Source organism: Salvia splendens, chromosome 9 (assembly GCF_004379255.2).
Source record: "Salvia splendens isolate huo1 chromosome 9, SspV2, whole genome shotgun sequence".
Lineage (NCBI taxonomy): Eukaryota > Viridiplantae > Streptophyta > Magnoliopsida > Lamiales > Lamiaceae > Salvia > Salvia splendens.
In genome coordinates, this window is record NC_056040.1 from 18,325,769 (window position 1) to 18,345,761 (window position 19,993).

The 19,993-nt window shown below is 40.9% G+C and overlaps 2 protein-coding genes across 2 annotated transcripts; both read left to right on the forward strand.

The window, feature by feature from the left end:
* Window positions 1–2,714: 2,714 nt before the first annotated feature.
* On the forward strand, window positions 2,715–10,807 carry LOC121747736 (amino acid transporter AVT1A-like). The gene is made up of 12 exons (XM_042141835.1): window positions 2,715–2,982; window positions 3,075–3,352; window positions 8,650–8,864; window positions 8,946–8,969; window positions 9,045–9,225; window positions 9,300–9,519; window positions 9,599–9,734; window positions 9,833–9,852; window positions 9,953–10,098; window positions 10,183–10,226; window positions 10,306–10,371; window positions 10,477–10,807. Exons 1-12 carry the CDS (start codon window positions 2,804–2,806, stop codon window positions 10,567–10,569), a joined length of 1,602 nt encoding a protein of 533 aa, XP_041997769.1. The 5' UTR covers window positions 2,715–2,803; the 3' UTR covers window positions 10,570–10,807.
* Window positions 10,808–15,202: 4,395 nt separating this feature from the next.
* Window positions 15,203–19,805, forward strand: LOC121746425 (nudix hydrolase 16, mitochondrial-like). Its single transcript, XM_042140253.1, has 4 exons — window positions 15,203–15,654; window positions 16,877–16,991; window positions 18,936–19,019; window positions 19,249–19,805. Exons 1-4 carry the CDS (start codon window positions 15,584–15,586, stop codon window positions 19,519–19,521), a joined length of 543 nt encoding a protein of 180 aa, XP_041996187.1. The 5' UTR covers window positions 15,203–15,583; the 3' UTR covers window positions 19,522–19,805.
* The last annotated feature ends 188 nt before the right edge of the window (window positions 19,806–19,993 follow it).

Genomic DNA, 19,993 nt, shown 5'->3' on the forward strand with positions numbered 1-19,993 from the left:
CACCTATATAAGTGTGAAGTGGGGCCGCTTCAAACAATACAATTATGAATCCAAAGTGGTGTCCAAGGCCTGAAATGGACACAAAACGTGAGAACGGATGAGGTTGAGGTGTTTAAGTGTTAACATCATTGTCTCGGTGCACGCCGTGGAGGAATAGTTCAAAGCATCGCGCTACTAGTCCGCCTGTGTATCCGATGGTGTTGACTATGGATGGTTCAAAGCCAAAAACTACCTATCCTTATGCTTACATACCTCTTGAGGGTTTAGCTTGTGTCTGCATACATATACATTTGACAATTTCCACTCATGTGGGGGATTGTTGGAATCGTGATTGGTCAAATGACTTTGACTAATAATAAATGTTATAAGATATTTAATTTTGTGAAATTAAATGCAATAACGTCGATCTACATTACGAGTAGATGACCGTAGTATATTCATTGTCTCAAATCTGATTCCCGGTGAGTGAGAAATAATATATTAAAGTTGGTCACAATAAAGCTAGAAATGAGCTATGACAAAAACTAAGGGATTAATTAACTAAGTGTTAATTATCCCACATCGGGGATGATAAACTTCTTTGATGAAGTATTTAATCAGATGAATTATTATGTGTAATAATTATCGTGGAATAAGACGGGTGACAGAGCCCACACGCGCGCACACGTGCGCGCCGCCGCCACCCGCCCGCGACCCGTGCACAGTAACCCGTGTCCCGTGCCCCGGGTGTCTTGTGCCTTGGATCTTGGCAATTGGTCTTTGGGCTGTTCTTTGGAGCTGGTCGTTGAGCGTGGTTCGAGCCCCGCTTGTTCTTTTTAGACCACTCCAAACTCCATGCTATCCCCGACGGGTCCTGGTCCACGTCATGGTCCCGCTGGACCCTGACGCATGACGGGAGACAAAAGGTTCCCGCTGGACCCCGACGCACAACGGGAGACAAAAGGTCCCCGCTGGACCCCGACGCACAACGGGAGACAAAAGGTCCCCGCTGGACCCCGACTCACAACGGGAGTCAAAAGGTCCCCGCTGGACCCCGACGGTCCATGGTGTATCCCGTCGTGTAGCATGTCCAGGTGCATCGTGTCTCTTCAGCTCCCACTGGCTAGTGCACCAGTCAGTGGTTACAGTCAAACCATCATGGCACACATGATGGCTGTTTACTCCATCAATGCTCCTACGGGTGGACATGGCCTATAAATAGGCAGTCACTTCATGCATTGCACACAATTAGACACACAACACATTTGCATAGCTCTCTCCCTCTCTCTGCATTGTCTTCCCGTCGAAGTTCTGCCCTCGCCATCATCTAGTTCGCCGGAGCTTGTTCCGTCTGCGGTGCTGCAACGAACAAGACGAAGCCGTTTTATCTTTGGGGATGACACGCCAAACCGAGAGCACTACCGGGGCGTATCTCGTCTTGCGGAAAGAGGACTCCTCGACTCGGCTTACATCTTTACGGTTTATTATTTTCGAATTCTTCTTTGAAATTTCAATTCAGTTTATTCCGTTTAATTTCTCCATTCTTCATTGGGTTGTATTGCCGGTTAGTGTATCCTTGTATCACAGTTAACAATCATTTTGAACAACACCGGTTTTGAACCGCGGGCCAATTCCAGTTCCAAATTTTACGAACCGAAACCGTGCCGGAACAGCCGGTTCTGGACTGTTCCAAACCGGAACCGTGAAAAACCGTCGGAAAACCGTAAAATCTAGTCGGAACCGTGAAAAATGTTGGAAACCGGTGGTTCGGAACCGTGAAAAATAAAAAAAAAAACGCCGGAAAACCGACGATTCGGAACCGGAACCGCCGGTTTTCGAACCGAAACCGGAACCGTGTAATAGCCTCACGGTTCGGTTCCGGTTCCACATTTCTCAAAATCGGAACCACCGGTTTATGAACGTGGGCATGTCTAGTTAAGGGTATTTGTGTTAAAAGTAAAATAAGTGTCGAGATAATTGCAACGTGTTAAATAATGAAGTTAAATAAGGAGGGCTAATGCCTCTACCAAACGAATTTTTAATTGTGAAATTTTACAATAGTACAATAGTATTCATCATGAGGTCAAAAAAGTATATTTTTAAAATTCTGAATATTTAGCCCCCATATATACGTTACTTCATTTGTATAATGCTCTGCAAATTTGCATTATCACATAATTAGATAGATTTTTGTGAGCCTTATACATATTGTATACTGCTCCCTCCATCCTCAAGAAAATAGATAAACTTGTAAATAATACGGATCTTAACATATAGTAATTGGTAAAATAAGAGAAAGATAAGAAAAAAATAAGAGAGGGAAAATATAATGAAAGGAGTGTGATGTGGCGTGTAGGATTGAAAACTTTCAATATTTAAACTTGGTATAATTTTGGAAGATGGCCAAAAATGGTAGTCTATTTTAAGGACGGGGAAGTATTATACTCTTCCGTTCAAAAAAAAATAGTCCTATTTGTGGATTACACATGTTTTAGTGAGAAATTTGATAAAGTAAGAGAGAAAGAGAAAAGATAGTAAAACTATATGAAGAAAAAAGTAGGTAAAGTATGTGAGAGGAGAAAAAAGTGGATAAAGCATGAAATAGAGACTTTCGCATGAAATAGAGACTATTTTTTGTGACATCCTAAAATGACAAAATGTGATTATTTTTCGTGGACGGAGGAAAGTATATAATTTCAATTTATTGTTAATAATCCAATCCATTCCCACACACACTTAATAATTGCATGCAGTGTGTGTGTGTGTGTAGGATTTGAGGAGTTTTGATTCTGCTGTAACAACTCAGTCATACCAAATCAGACTAATGGCGCCGGAGATGACTAGAGATTCCTCGGACTATCTCTTGGACGACTCCGAATACGACGTCGAAGACACAGCCTCCGATGCCGCCAGCAGCAGCAGCAGCATCGACGACGACCACCGCACTGGCGCCGCCTCCCTCTCCTCCTCCGCAGTCTCGCAGCAGTGGCCTCAGAGCTTCAGGTTTATCCATTCAACCTTAATTTAAATTGTGTTTGCTTTGATTAATTTGTTTAGTAAGTATTTAACTAGCAATTAGGCCTCCCCTGTTTCAGAGAAGCAGTTGACATATATTCAATATCTGCATCACCAAGCTTTGGCATACTAAGGCCTCGGACATCTGCAGCAATCAGCAGCCACAACTTGTTGGAATCAAATGGCAAAATCCCATTGCTTGCTGATTACAAGAAGGTTCACATTGTGGTGGAAGACCTTCCTAGGTCGAGGGCACACTCGATGATTATCTCCGATAAGGCCTCCTTCCACAAGCAGGCGACGACTGGCGAAGTCTCTCTCGGCCACGGATGCAGCCTTCTTCAGACCGTATTCAACGGTGAGTGTAGTGACTCCAAACATGAACGCACTCTCTGTTGATATGATTGATAAAACTAGGAATTGTATTGTATTGTGTTTTTTGTAATACACTTGATCATCCTATTTATAATGCTAGAGAAATAAATACTCCTAGGAACTATACACTTGGAATTATAACAGAATTAATGTTATATTCCTTGAACTTGTAAGATGTCTCTTTCCAATAGTCTTGATACTCCAACTTTATTATTTCCAACACTCCTTGAGACCCCAACTCATTATTTCCAACACTCCCCCTCAAGTTAAGTAACGGGATTTCCGATACTTAACTTGCTAAGAGCTTCTGAAAAATCCTTTGCTCCAACTGCTTTTGTCAGAATATCTGCAAGTTGTTCTTTTGACCTAACAAATGGGAACTCAACAATTCCATCTTCAATATTCTTTTTAATGAAGTGTCTATCTACCTCAACGTGTTTTGTTCGGTCATGTTGAACTGGATTCTCTGCGATACTGATTGCAGCTTTATTGTCACAAAAAATCTGACAGGTCTTCTGTGACAAAAGACCAAGCTCATCCATCAATCTTCTGAGCCATAAGATTTCAGTTAATCCATTCCTGATTCCTCTAAATTCAGCTTCTGCACTTGACAATGCCACGACCTTTTGCTTCTTACTTTTCCAGGTGACTAGATTCCCCCCAACAAATGTGAAGTACCCTGAAGTTGATTTTCTGTCAATCGGATTTCCTGCCCAGTCAGCGTCGGTATAGCCGTGGATTTCAAGATGGTTGCCACGTCTAAACATTATCCCATGATCAAAAGTCCCTTTGAGATATCTGACAACCCTCAACGCTGCTTCAAGGTGATCATCTTGAGGTCGGTGCATGAATTGGCTTATCACGCTAACAGCATAAGCTATATCAGGTCTGGTATGTGAAAGATAAATCAATTTTCCAACTAGTCTTTGATACCTTTCCTTATCTGCCAAATTAGCTCCTTCCGTGATTTTAAGTCCATGGTTGACAGCGATTGGTGTGTCTGCCGACTTGCATTCCATCATACCAGTTTCTGCTAGGAGATCTAATGTATACTTCTTTTGATTTATGAAGATCCCCTCCTTTGATCTTAGGACTTCGACTCCCAGAAAATACTTGAGTGCTCCCAAATCCTTCATTTCAAACTCTCTTGCCAAATTCTTCTTAAGTTGCTCTATTTCTTCACAATCGTCTCCTGTGATGATCATATCATCAACGTAGATTATCAGGCACGTGATTTTATCTCCTCTCTTCTTCGTGAATAGAGTGTGATCTGCATTACTCTGTAGGTAATCGTACTTCTTCATGGCTTCTGTAAATCTCCCGAACCAAGCTCTTGGAGATTGTTTCAACCCATATAAGGTTTTCTTCAATTGGCAAACCTCTCCATCTTCAAAATCATCTTCGAAACCTGGCGGAGCTTCCATGTAAACTTCTTTTTTTAATTCACCATGCAAGAATGCATTAGTAACATCGAACTGGTACAAGGGCCAATCCTTGTTTGCTGCTATAGAAAGCAGAACTCGAACAGTATTCATCTTTGCCACTGGCGAGAAAGTTTCGGAGTAATCAACTCCATAGGTTTGAGTGTAGCCTTTAGCCACGAGCCGAGCCTTGTACCTCTCGATGGTTCCATCGGGTCTTCGTTTGATGGTGAAGACCCATCTGCACCCCACAATTCGCTTCCCTTTTGGTAGCCGACACTTTTTCCATGTCTTATTTCTTTCTAGAGCTCTCAACTCTACCATCATTGCTTCTCTCCAGTGTTTGATCTTCAGGGCTTCTTTCACAGTTTGTGGGATTTCTTCTTCTCCATATAGGGCTGCCTCAAAAGCTCTTGCCAGTCTTGTCATATTTGCCTTTGCCACACTCCCTACTAGATATTTTGCTTGTTTACTTGGTCTCTCCGGTGAGTATCGTTTGGGAGGAACACCACGGTTACTTCGGGGTGGTAAGATATACTGCCCCGTATCTTCGTCTATGACTTCCTCCATTCTTTCTTCTGTAATGACAGGGTCAGCAGTAGTAACAAAGTTTTCAACATGATTGTTTACCTCAGATATCGGAGGGGGCGGTATTGGAGCGCCACCATGAACCACAGGTTGAGATGTGTTTAAGACAGGTTCGTCGGCAGTATTATTTGGCTCTGGTGGACCTTCAGTGGGATTATGGTTATTCGGCATAAGTAGCCAACTTATCGAGTCAACACTAGTAATTTCCCTCTCCCCCTGACTGGTAAGTTGGGTGTTATAGAAAAACTCAGATTCTAAGAAGGTGCAGTTCATTGTGGTAATCACTTGACGAGTTTTTGGATCATAACACCTGTACCCCTTCTGATTGACACCATACCCAATAAAAACACATTTGGTTGCACACGGGGATAGTTTTGTTCGCTCATGTTTTGGAATATGAACAAACACTGAACACCCAAAAATATGAGGTTTGAGGGATAAGGCAGGAGGAATTGTAGTCATGCTGGATAACATCTGGATAGGATTTTTAAGGCCAAGGGCTTTGGTGGGGAGACGATTGAGGGTGTAAATTGATGTAGCCACGGCTTCAGGCCAGAAAAAATTTGGTACTTTGGAATCTAGGATGATGGCTCGGGTCATTTCAAGGATTATACGGTTTCTCCTTTCGGCAACTCCATTCTGTTCGGGGGTGTAGGCACAAGAGGTTTGATGGATGAGGCCATTATTGGTGCAGAATTCTTTCATCTGAGTATTAACATATTCCCCCCCATTGTCAGACCTAAGGATTCTAATTTTTGTTTGAAATTGGGTAAGAATCATGGTGTAAAAGTCTGAAAATTTGGAAAAAACATCTGATTTATTTTTGAGAAAATACACCCATGTCATGCGAGTGCAATCATCAATAAATAAAACAAAATATCGAAAACCATTTCCCCCCACAACTGGAGATGGGCCCCACACATCAGAATGAATTAAGGAAAAAACATTATCAACTCTAGAGTTTTTGGGTCTGAAAGTTTTTCGATGGCTTTTAGCCAAAACACAAGTTTGACAGTGCAAAACAGAACTCAAATCTAGATGCGGAAAAATAATACTTAAATAACTAGTAGACGGATGCCCTAACCGCCTATGCCATAACCAAGCTTCCCGTTCTGAATTTCCATGAGCCAACATTCCTTTGCCAGTTTGAACCGTCTCATCCACATAGTATAACCCATGATACTCAGTGCCACGCCCAATAGTCTTCCCCGTCCGGATATCCTGTAGACAACAAAATTTTGGATTTATTAGAAGGGAACAATTGAGTTCTCGTGTAACATGACTGACAGATAACAATTTCTGAGACAAAGCTGGCATAAAGAGACAATTAGGGATTCTCAATGATGGTGATATTTGAATGGTTCCCGACCCCTCAACAGATATAAATTCCCCGCTGGCTGTTTCAATATAAGTCCTTTTCGATTTAGTCAACTCTCCAAAATCAGACCTATCATATGACATTGTGTCTGTTGCCCCACAATCAAAAATCCACCCTTTTTCATTTTTTCCATCCACTTTTGCGACTTGACATGCAATGGAAATTTCTGGGGTATCTCTTAATACGGAAAAACGATTTTGGATTGAGATTGGGTTACTATGGTATTTAAGGCTAGTGTGGGGGTCAACATGAGATTTTTTATAAGTATGTGGGTTGTCATGTAAGAGGGTGGGGGCAGATTTATAAAAAAGAAAAGTGGAAGGGTTTGAGGGCAAAGTCAAATCCTCAAACCCTTTACCTTCAATTGCTCTCGTAAATGAGGCAGAGCCTCCCGCCGCCTCAGCTTCTCGGTCGATTCCTCCTCCGTTCACGCCCCACCATCCACCGCCGGTCGAGATTTCCATCGGTTCGCCGCCTTTGTTTCCGGCGTGAGTAGCCCCTTGGCTGCCCGTCGGAGTGACAAGGCCGGCGACTTCTTCTCTCCCCACCGCCATTCTTCCCTTGCCGGTTGAATTTCGGTTCAGTTTGTGTCCATCCTCCCACCATTCTGGAAATCCCACCAATTTGAAGCATGTTTCTTTGGTATGCTTTGTCATCCCACAATGGGTACAATACAATTTTGATTTGTCGATTCCTCTCCGATTTGAGGAATTGTTGCGTGATTGTGGTGGTGGAGGTGGTCCTCGATGGGGCGGCGGTGGCTGTGGTGCTCTGTTCTGACCGCCGAACTGAGGCGGTGGGGCTCCCTGACGAGCACCGAAGCCGGTGCCTATGTCGGCGTTGACGTTGGTGGTACTATCTGAGGGTTTCCAGACTCCGGCCCGAGCTTCTTCTTGTTTGATGAGGCCGAAGGCAGTTTCAGCGTTTGGTTCATCCTTCAATATTTCTCTTCTGAGGTTGTCATATTTGTCATCCAATCCGGCAAGAAATTGGTAAAGCCGTTTAATTTCTTGTTCCTTTCTATAAATGTTGATACCTTTGTCGCAACAATCATACGGGCAAGGTTTTCGAGCATCCGTGTTCACCCACAGATTTTGTAAATTGCTCCAGTAGCTTTCGAGGGATTCATTTCCTTGAACTAATTTGTTTGTCTTGATCTCGAGGTCGTACACCTGCACAGGGTCAGCCCTGACTCCAAATGTTGTGTTGAGGCTTTTCCACATCTCCTTCGCTGTCTGGTGTTGAGCGAATTGAATCACCAATTTTTGATCCATATTCTGGATCAACCATGAGAACACTGTGAAATCTGCCTCCTGCCATGTTTTGAACTTTGGGTCGTCGGTTTTTGGAGGATCTTCATCTCCTTCAAGATGATGGAGTTTTCCTCGACTGCCAATGTTGACTCGCATTATTCTTGCCCAAACAGGGAAGTTTCTCCCATCGAACTTGAATCCAGTTGAGACGTTTTCAAAGGTGTTTGTCATGTTGATTGATACTCACTTGATTTTGGCTGTTTTTGGGTGTAGGTTTGAGAGATTTCTGCCGGATCTGTAGTCGAAAGGTTTGGGAAGGGTTTGAACAATGATGAATTTAATTCTGAGTTCGATTGAACCACAGAACCGTTTCTGCTCTTGATACCATGATAAAACTAGGAATTGTATTGTATTGTGTTTTTTGTAATACACTTGATCATCCTATTTATAATGCTAGAGAAATAAATACTCCTAGGAACTATACACTTGGAATTATAACAGAATTAATGTTATATTCCTTGAACTTGTAAGATGTCTCTTTCCAATAGTCTTGATACTCCAACTTTATTATTTCCAACACTCCTTGAGACCCCAACTCATTATTTCCAACAATGATGTGCTTGAATTCGCTTTGATTTAGGTATGAATGTGATGGCCGGTGTTGGGCTGCTCTCCACGCCTTACACTGTCAGAGTAGGCGGTTGGGCCAGCTTGTTCGTGCTAGTCCTCTTCGCGTTCATCTGTTGCTACACGGCCATTCTCATGAAGCATTGCTTCGAAAGTGCTCAAGGCATTCTCACCTTTCCTGACATGGGAGAGGCCGCGTTTGGGAAATGGGGTCGCCTCTTCATATCTGTATGTCGATATCTTTACACATTTTCATATAAACTTGAACTATAAAAAACTAACTATCTTGTTTTTTTTGTTTTCTTGCAGATTATATTGTACTCAGAGCTATATGTAAGGGCAAAAGTACTCTTTCTCTTCTGCAGACAATCATTTTTTACCGGTTTCTAACACAAACCACGGATGCAGATGTCGTGCACGGACTACTTAATCTTGGAAGGGGATAATCTCTCAACAATATTCTCAGGAGTGTCTTTGAATATACTTGGCTTCAAGATTGACACAATGCATCTATTTGCAACCGTAGCTGTGCTAATCGTCTTTCCCACTCTTCTTCTTAAAGATCTCCAATTTCTCTCTTACCTTTCAGGTATTGCAAAGTAACTACAAACCTTGTTCTTTGTCTGGAGCCACTATTTGAATGATCTTTTAAGGTTTTTGCAGCCAGTGGAGTCGTTGCAACGACAGTTGTAGTTCTGTGCTTGCTATTTGTTGGTACAACAGAGGGAGTTGGCTTTCACCACAGTGGCAAATTGCTGGATTTGAGTGGCATCCCTTTCTCCATTGGTGTATACGGCTTCTGCTACTCGGGCCACTCGGTTTTCCCCAATATATACCAATCAATGGCTGATAAAACCAAATTCAAGAAAGCAGTGATCATAAGGTACTAAAACTTACTAAAAGAAGCATTAGATTCTCGTCTCTTTTTTTTTCTCATCAATCTCATCATTTCTTGGCTGCAGTTTCATTCTATGTGTTACCGTTTATGGTAGCGCTGCAGTGATGGGATTCCTCATGTTCGGGCAGAGCACAAACGCGCAAATCACTTTGAATCTACCACAACACAAATTAAGCTCCAAAGTAGCTTTGTGGACAACGGTAAGATGCTTCTCAGCTTCCCATTCATGTGTGTTTTGATGTTATTGAACGAAATATGAAATTTGAACATGATTTGATTTTCATAATCCTTTTGACAGGTTATCAATCCATTCTCCAAATATCCTTTTACTATAAACATATTTTTTTCTACTTGCAAATATTTTTTTCATACTCCTTTTTGCTTGATATGTTTCAAGATTTTCCTTAGCTAGAAATAAAATTGCCTTGACAATGAATCCACTGGCTAGAGGCATTGAGGAGCTGCTGCCATCAAGAATCTCTAACACTTACTTGTGCTTCCTCCTTATACGAACATCACTCATCTTGTCCTCTCTCCTAGTCGCCTTCCTCATCCCCTTCTTCGGTAGGTGGCCTTAATATATCTCTCACAACGCATCTCCAATTGAGAAAAACATCAGATTGTGATGTTTTTTTTTCGTATTTGCAGGCACCGTGATGTCTCTCATAGGCTCCCTCTTTAGTGTTCTCATGGTGAGGAGTTGAACTTCATTTTGATCTTTTACACCATTTTTTCACTTTGATTTTTAAAAATATTGGGAATTTGATTCAGGCTATGGTGATGCCATCTCTATGCTTCTTGAAAATTCTTGGAAGGAAAAGTGCCACCAAAATGCAGGTAGGCATATCGAAAATCTTTAGGCTTGTGCAAATGTTGCTTTCTATTTTTTAGCATTTTGTGGCTCTTGTTTATGCTGTTTCTTGATGCTCGTCTTCTTCGCAGATTGCGCTGAGCAGCTGCATTGTCGTGATAGGCCTCGTCTGTGGGATCATCGGGACATACAGTGCTTTGTTAGACCTCGCTAATAAGTGCTGAAATCGCATGCAATAAACCATTAGGCCTTCACCAGATTTTCAGACAAACTTTTGTCTGTTTTATGGCTTCTTTGGAGGAAACTAGCTTCAAACTTCCCTTTCAAGTTGTAACATTTGATTCCTTCAATGGCTATAGTTTGATTATTGATTTTGCTATATATTTTGGGTGTATTTTGAGTGACAAATTTTACCAATTGTATAATGTAAGTTTATATTAAAAACTTGAACCACAAGCGCTATCAGTTTGTTAGTAGAATGAAATTACATGTTAAAACTCTTAAATCTTGTCCCACATCGACTTGATGATGATACTAGCTCATCTATATAAGTGTGGATAACACTTCTCCTTATAAGACTTTTTAAGGAATGAGTGTCCCGTTTCTAATATGATATAAAACTGTTAAACCTCCCGGTAAAATCTTCATCCTCTCAAAGGAGGATGGAGATTGAGAGGATGGAGATTTTATAGAAACCCTTGATGTGAGAGGGAAGAGATGTTGGTTTCTGGTGATTACAAGAGATAACAAAACCGGGCGTAATACAACTCAAAAGAAAGAAAATGAGAAACTGAACTAAATGAAATTACAACGTAGGAATTCGAAACAAAGAACCGTGAACTAAGTTTAGCCGAGTCGAGGAGGCCTCTTTCCGCAAGACGAGATACGCCCCGGTAGTGCTCTTCGGTTTGGCGTGTCGTCCCCAAAGGTAAAACGGCTACGTCTCTATTGATGCAGCACCGCAATCACTAGAGCTCCGACGAACTGGATGGAGGAGAGAGCAGAGCTTCGACAGAAAGACAATGCGGAGAGAGGGAGAGAGCTTATGCAGAGAATGCTTGTATGTGTTGTGTCCTAATGCAGTGGTATGGCTAGCCTATTTATAGGCCAAGCCACCATGCAGGGTCAACCAGCCATTGAAGGCTCATCATGGCCAATTCGTAACCGACGTCGGTTACAGGCGTGTGGCAGGAGTGTGCCATCCGTGTGTGGAGCGTGTGGATTTCTCACGTACCCGTGACTGTGCCTCGCTTGACGACGTGTCAAGCCACTTGGATTGCTGACTCGACGGTGGTCCAAAAAGAATAGTTTGGGCCAAGCCCCAAGCCCAAAGACCAATTGCCAAGATCCAGATCCAAGTCCAAGATCAAGATCGGGATTGGGATCGGGCCCGCGGCCCGCGGCCCACGGGCTCGGGCTCGGGCGGCGCGCGCGTGTGCGCGCGTGTGGGCTTTTTCACCCATCTTGATCCACTATAATTATTAAGTAACATAAAGTCACTTAATTTAAACACATTAAAGATGTATTAATCTTCCAATGTGGGATAATTAACACTAGTTAATTATTCCCTAAGCACATGCTCCAAGCTTTAATTAAAAGCTAATTATGCCCAACTTTAATCCACTATTTCTCACTCAACCGGAAATCGGATTTGAGAAAGTGAATATACTACATTTATCTACGTAAAATGTAGATCGACGCTATATCATTTAATTTCACAAAATTAAATGTCTCGTCACATTTATTCTTTGGTCAAAACCATTGACCGGGCATATTTAATCCATGATTTTTACAAGAGAAAAGAGAGATTTTACAGAAACCCTCTTAAACCTTGATGTGAGAGGGAAGAGAAAAGAGAGATTTTACAAAAACCCTCTTAAACCTCCATTGAAGGAGGATGAAGATTTTACAAAAACCCTCGATGTGAGAGGGAAGAGAAAAGAGAGAGAAATATATTTAATGATTATATTTTTATTAATTGGTAACTACAAAATGCAATGAGAAGCCTTATATAGGCTGAAAACTAAATGCTAAACGAACTAATTAATCCTAAACAATACATTTTGATTTTCTAATTCTAATAGCCTCCCTCAATATAAATCGTTCTGCAACACATTTTGAATTATTTAAAATAAAATGAATTTGGATTGAGGACGCAAGTCAATTGCTACCATCTTTACAACAATATCACAACTAAAGAAAGTAATTAATGCTAAACAATACATTTTGATTTTCCAATTATAATATTACATGGTCGATTCTCATCATTAAATTTCAATGATTTATATATTCAATTGGAGTTCTCGATTTCATGTAATGTTGGAAATGAAAGTAGAATATTTAGAAAAGCATGTGCGTGTGTGAGATAACATTACTATGTTCACTTTATAATATGAATAGGAAATGTGAGATTATAAAAACGATATGATCCTTCAATTGCGATGTAATATTGACATTTGGCAGTAGTATTTGTAGTTTTTTTGAAATTTCAAATTGATACTCCCTCCATCCCAAGATAAACGATTCACATTCCTTTTTGGAACGTCCCAAGATAAGTGACTCATTTCCTTTTTTGGTATTCTCTCTCTTACTTTTTCTTTCTAAGGGCATCAGCAGTGGGGCGCCCTAAAGCCCACCCTATGCACCGCTACGTCAGCATTTTATCCTCCTACCGTTCCACCTGCAGTGGGGCGCCCTAAGGCTCGCCCTATAGGTTTTGCTATTGTTTTGTTAATTAATTTAAATGTTTTCAAATATATAAATGCAAACTAATTAAAAAACACAACGATTAAATGAAAAACGGCATATACTACAATGATTAAAAAAAAGTTACACGGGTTCGAAATAAAAAAAAGTTCTACTCTACAAAATTCTCAACTTCCGTCGCAGCTCATCGATCAACCCCTAGAGGTATTCGGCTCTGACCGGATCCGTACACTTCATGAGGGCGTTGTGCGTGTCCAACAACGTCCGCGCCATCGAGGTTGTTGCCAACTCCGAGTAGGCAAGTGTCGCCGGGGTCGGGGTCGAGGTCGGGATCGGCCATGGGGGGGCGGCTTGTGAAGAGGATGTCGCCTTCGCCTTCCCCTTGTTCTTCGCAGCCTTGACGCCTATGGGACGCCGGGAGGACATTGGTGTGCCGGAACTCTCTTCCTCCGTGTACGTCCGGTTGAGGTCCACCGGACGAGTTCCGCTTTCACTGCTCGTGTAACCACCAGTGTCGGTGGTCTTCGTCCTCTTCGTTGCACCGGTGTGCAGAATCCCGCCTTGGAACTTCTGCTTGTCCCTCAAGAGCGCCCAGATGTTGAAATGCTTGAAGTCGCCGTACAGGGACTGGTACAACAACAACGCTCTATCGCGCACATCGCTCAAGCTCTCGCCGCTTCTCTGCTCCCTCGAGCACTTCTCGTACTCCGCCGCGAACAGGTTGACTTGCTTCTTCACCTGATCCCAGTGCTTGCGGAGCTGCTCCCTTTGGCGCTTATACGTGGTCGGCGGCTTCGCCTCATTGTAGCGCTCGGCGATGCGCTCCTAGTACGCGAGCTGCTTTTGGTTGTTCGTGAATATCGGATCCTCCTATATATCCACCCAATACCTCGTTAAGACGAGGGTTTCATCCGGTTGGTAGTTCGTACGTCCGGGGGCGTACTCTTCATTCGTTGCCGGAGGTGGCAACTTGTACGCCCTGTACTTGGTCCGCTTCTTTCTGGCGGGGGCGGCAGCGGCGGAGGGGGAGGCGGCGCGACGAGAAGGGGCGGCACGGCGAGTTGGAGACGGCTCCATGTCAGAGAGACCGTACTAATTCGTACTGAAATCGGGATCGTACTGCGTGTTGGGGTCGAACGACCGATATTCGTCAAGTTGTGCACCAGGCCAACATGCACCGTCTCCAAACATCGGGTTATTAGGACTTGAGTATTCACCGGAATCCATTTTATAGCGTAAGTTGAGAGTGGAAAACTGAATCGAAAGATTACAAATAAAATGTGGGGTTGGGGTATTTATATAAACACAATTTTTGAATTTAAAAAATAAAAAAAATAAAAAAACGTATTGCATCGTCCGCGGACTATGCTTAGGGCGAGGACGACGCATCGTCCATCGTCTGCGCACCCATAGTGGCGGACGATGGCGCGCCCGAGGTATCGGGCGGCCTATCGTTCGCCCCACTGTGAATGCCCTAATTTATTAACTCTCTTACTTTATTTACTTTACACTTTACTAATAAAACCCCATTTACTTAAATTTCGTGCCGAAAAGTTTGTGCTCACTTATCTTGGGACGGAGGGAGTATGAGAATGTATGGCTGATATTTCAGTGAACTGAGTAGTCTATTCAAAAATTGTGGGATAATTTCCAATTAGGGATAATTTCCATGTACCCAATTTTGAGCATTTAAATGCTCTCGATTAGTGTTTTTATTTGAATTTTTTATGAAAAAAATTGAAAATAGAAATTGATTTATGACCCGGACATATTCACTCTACAAAATGATGAGGCTATTTGCCAAAATGATGAGACTGCTTGCCGAATTTGTAGTAAGTGATAACTCTTGAGTTAGTAATACTTTTTTTACATTTTATTTTTACTATAAATGAATATCAACCATATATTCCATTAACATATTTTATTATAAAATTAATATATTAAAATAAGAGCTCTATTTTTAATTAATTTTTTCAATTTACATTTTTAGAATTTCTATGTCAGAAAATTAAAGTAAGAATGCTACCAATTTACTAAAGTTGAAGAAGCACTTTAAATAAATAAGAAAAATATAGAAATTCACAAGCTAAAGAAACAGAGAGTGGACACATACATATAGAGTGGAGTGTATCTATCTATTCCAGACTTTCTGATTTATTAGGTATCAATTTTGTAACCGACCTTTCTTGAATTTGGACGCACACGCATCAACATTTACTCAAAATTATTTCCTCAAAAACATTTCCTTTTCTGTCTCTGCACTTCCACCATTAACCAACGCTAAAAAAATTGATTTTTTCGAAACCCTTGATGAAATAGTGCGAAAATATTCGGGGACTTTCTTGGGTTGAAAATGAGTGAAGAAAGAGGAGTAATGCAGATATTTTAGAGCCCAATTTGAGTAATGATTTATTGCTTCGTTTTCATCAATCGAGAGGGCAGCTTCTGATTCGTATATGCAGATACAGGGCCGTATACATACACACACTTAATTTTAGGTATTTCTCATCATTTGTTCCGTTTCCGGATTAGATGTCTGAATTGGTGGCTCGAACTGGTCGGCAGCAGCAGCGTTACGAGGATGGTTACCGTCTCATTGCTGGGTATCTCTTTCTCTTCAATTTTTCAATTTGTGTATTTTAAATATTTAATTTTCATGAGGCGTGCATGTTTGTTTGCATGAAGGATTATGCCAAACGTTTCCAATTGGGGAATGTGGAGAAATTTGAGTTAGTTTTGTAAACTGAGGAATGTGTGATTTTTTTTATTAGGATCTTGTTACTTGGATCATTTTAGATGGTTGTGGCTGCTAGGTTTTGCTTAATTAGAATGAAATGTGCAATCTTTGATGAAATGGCATGTGAAAGTTGTTTCTGAGTTGGCCTGATTACTGGATATTTTATTTCTCCCTGTTGGTAATGGTGCTGGGGAACTTGTAGTGAAATCAGTTATAGTTATCCCCTTTTAATTGTTTGTGTGATTTTTAGATTCTTTTGTTTCTTCCTTTTGTTACTTGGGGCTTCTTTTTCCAATTGATTCGATTTTTGGGTGTTCTGCAACTAAGTGTTTTCTGATCGCTTGAGAAAACCTCTCAAGATTTGATTTTAGCTTCCACACTGGTTTTGTGCCTCATTCTTGTCTAGGTTCACAAAGGAATACTTTCTAGTGGAGTAATATTTTCCTCAATCCTCCGTAAATGTATGGGCGACATTAAGAGCATATTAATCTTTCTGACCTCAGAAATCTTTATGATCAAAGATACCATGCTTCACTGTTCATTGACCGTTTGTTTCTTCCATAAACTTGACAACTACAATCTATTATTAGCACTGGTTTCTTTTCCTGAGAGATGATTTCCCTTAAGGAGCAGTAAAACATGAATTTTTCCTGCTTATATGGCAAATCTTGAATTGGAGACATGTTTTCTGAATTTGGAGAAGGCGGCAAAAGTTTGACATTCTTCTCCTTCTGTTTCTATGGGCTGAGAAGTGAAGTAGGAAAAGTGAATGCTTTCTGGGGGTTTTACTGTTTAAGCATTTTATCAGTCTCTTTGGTTAGCAAAAAATCTGATAATCTAAAGATTGTGGGGGATCTCTAGAGGAAGTTTAGGTAAGGTCTGATTCGGGATTTCTTGGTGGGTTTTGACTTCTAGAGATTTTGAAACTTTCATATTGCCTTGTTTGGAGTCTTGTGTATGTTTTTGTATTCTGAGATCCCTTGTCTCAATGTACCTTGGTACTTGATCTAATAAATTTGTTTTGTTAGTTTATATAAAAGAGCATTCTCCATATTGTATCCTTGCTGATCAGAAGCGTGATTTCGCAGGTGTATTCCTTTCAGACATAGGACTATGAAAGATGATGATGGTGGCACAAATGAGAATATAATCGAAGTATTAATGATCAACTCGACTGGTGGACCTGGTCTTTTGTTTCCAAAGGTTGGATCTTTGAACCATGTCACTGGATGCACACTGCATAAAGCATGTTTTTTTTTTCTGTCCACTGCTTTGCTGTTGGTTGCAGTGCATGTTGTTGCTGATAAAATGAGATAAGATATAGATCATGCATTACCATGGCTAGGAAGCATCTTCAGATAAATGTTTTAAACCCGAAATTTGGTTTGCTGTACCTGTGACTTTTAAGGTCTAACTAAGGCGTAAAGGAAGATGGGGACTGGATAAGACGAATTAAGTATATAGTGTTGATTTTTGATGATAACTGAAGTTAGGCATGCTCCAGTAATTTTTTTAATGCTTTTGGACTTCGTCAGGGTGGTTTGTAATCAGTGTTGTCAAAAACGCGACCCGAGAGCGCCCGGAGCGCGGGGCGCTCAGGTCGTGGCCGGCTTCGCCCCGACATGGGTGAGTCGAGCGAGATACATGGGGCGCCGTTGGGGCGACGGGGCGGGGGGGCGGCGACTGGAGCCGAAGTGGTTTTCCCTGCTTTGTTGACTAATTTTTTATGGGTTTTGAAAATGGAGATGAGCTCTTATGGGTAGAGAATCGAGGCATTCATTACTTTAACCTACCTTTTCCTCTTTTCTAATAATTAATTGTTTTCTCAGCCTCTTCATCTCTACGACCCACTTTTCGATGTTTTCTCTACATTAATTAATTGATTTTTTTTTTACACTTGTCTTTCCGCTAACTACATTATTAATTCTTTTTCACCCACTCAAGTTAGAGAATAGTAACCTGTATCGATTCTCATGCAATAGTTAGTGCAATTAATTTATTACTCATAATTCTTTTTGTTACCCACTCCCCAAGTTAGAACAGTAAACATTTTAGTCTTTTTACAGTTAAAATATTCATTATATTGATTAACTATCTTTAAATATTAGTACTACATAAATAATACATAATCTAAAAAATTGTACTTCACACCAAAAAGTCATTTTCAGGTAATGAATTTCATTAACCTGTATTAAAAGTATAGATATAACATAATTAGGCTAATGGTACGCCCCGATTCGTGGGTCTCTCGACCCGCTCGCCCCAACGCCCCGCGCCCCGGATTTGACCTCATCGCCCCGGCTCGCCCCGCGACCCTAACAACACTGTTTGTAATACAATTGTTTTCTCCCTCAGTACCTAAATTTCCCTCGTAGAAATAGACAACCTGTTCTTATCTCTTTAATCTGTCAATTTTGACCAGTCAGGAAGACCAATAGGCTCACCTTTTCAAATACTGATAGGAGGGACATTCTCTTACTTTCTTTTCAAGTTTGTATTCAGTTTTTTCCATCTTTCAGAAGTTAGTTCAAACTCCTATTTATAGCAAAACTCGAGGTTTCGAGTAAACTATTTCAGGGTTGCACTCATTTTCCATTCATAACAACAATGAGGCGTTTCTTGAACATTCCACTCCCTTGTTCGACACCTATTTGAACGTTGGAGATTTTCTAATTTACTCCTCAAGCTAATCTTTCCTTTTATTAGAACAATAGTGCCGACAGAGTGATACTCATGTTCTTCATTTTATCTTTGTCAGGGGTATAACATCATTTCCCTCAGTAATTATCTCATTCTAGAAAGTAGTAAGTATCTTACAGCAATTCTTAGCTTAGGCTATCTATGTTGTTAGACATGTGATAGTTTAACTCGAAGGTTAATATTTGATTGAATGTGTTTATGATTTTAGTGTGCTTAGATATATGACAGAGGTCACATGACATTTTTATGACTTAGACTAAAGGGTCTTGTTTAGTTATGGTTGAGATACGTGGTGATATACACAGCTTTGAGTTTGGATGACATATGTTTTTCATATGAGATGAATGCACAATGAGACATGTACGTGTAAAATGTTGCGTTATTTCGAGGAATTAATCCTTATATTAATAATGCCCTGCCTTTTCATTCTACTGTCATTTTCTGTAGGGTGGGTGGGAGAATGATGAAACGGCTGAGGAGGCCGCCGAAAGGGAAGCCATGGAAGAGGCTGGAGTTCGAGGCGATCTAGTGGTAAAATATACATCTATGTCTTTGTTGTTTGCTCGATTGCATTCCTATGACTTAGTTTTATATCAAAACCTGCCTAATTTAAGCAAACTAGCACGTCGATCGAACGAATAAGTGCATTTGTTTGTGTAATTTAATTATGAACTATACCTTAAATGAAAGCTTAGAACAATGCCATCTGTTGTGGAGTCTACACGTCTCTCTGTCTCTCTCATGCTTGTTCTTTTGTCAGCATTTTCTTGGTTGCTACTCTTTCAAGAGCAAAACACTCCAGGATGAATACAGCCCGGAAGGGCTGTGTCGAGCAGCTATGTATGCCTTGCACGTGAAGGAGGAACTCGACTCGTGGCCCGAGAAGAGCCATCGGCAGAGGAGCTGGCTAACCGTCGGAGAAGCAATCGGATGCTGCAGGCATGCGTGGATGCGGGAGGCGCTCGAGAAAGGTTTCTCAAAGTGGTGTGAGGATGGCATGATCCACACTTTGCCAAGAAAGGGGTCAAGTTGACATTTTTAATACTGAATTTTTTGTTAGAACAATTATCTAGCTGTTTAGGCTGATTCTTGGTGCCTGTTTGTTTTGTTTTGTTTTGTTTTGTTTTGTTTCTCTCTCTCTAATTTTAAAATTCCCTTAATCTGGAGAACATAGGAACTTTGAGAGTAAGATGCAAATAGATTGTGATGTTTTTAGGTGTAAAAGGATTTCATATTGGGTTTTTCCACACCCAAAATTAATGCCCCTCTTGAAGAAAAAATCGAGAAATGAATTTGAGACTTGTCACCTTTTGACTTTGTCCAGCTACTAATTTTTGGCTTATTTTATAACCTTTCGTAATAATTTTAATTGTAATTTACAAGGCCATGTTTTTAGGTGTAAAAGGATTTCATATTGGGTTATCAGAAATGATAATATTTAAATAATTAGGAGCTAATTTAAACTATATATTGATCATGTACAAAGTATATCATAAAAAACATTC

Coding starts and splice junctions, on each gene's coding strand:
- LOC121747736 (XM_042141835.1), top strand. CDS start 2,804: ATGGCGCCGGAGATGACTAGAGATTCCTCGGACTATCTCTTGGACGAC. Junction 8,970..9,044: donor TATTGTACTCAGAGCTATAT/GTAAGGGCAAAA, acceptor CCACGGATGCAG/ATGTCGTGCACGGACTACTT. Junction 10,372..10,476: donor AAAGTGCCACCAAAATGCAG/GTAGGCATATCG, acceptor TCTTCTTCGCAG/ATTGCGCTGAGCAGCTGCAT.
- LOC121746425 (XM_042140253.1), top strand. CDS start 15,584: ATGTCTGAATTGGTGGCTCGAACTGGTCGGCAGCAGCAGCGTTACGAG. Junction 15,655..16,876: donor GGTTACCGTCTCATTGCTGG/GTATCTCTTTCT, acceptor GTGATTTCGCAG/GTGTATTCCTTTCAGACATA. Junction 19,020..19,248: donor GAGTTCGAGGCGATCTAGTG/GTAAAATATACA, acceptor TTCTTTTGTCAG/CATTTTCTTGGTTGCTACTC.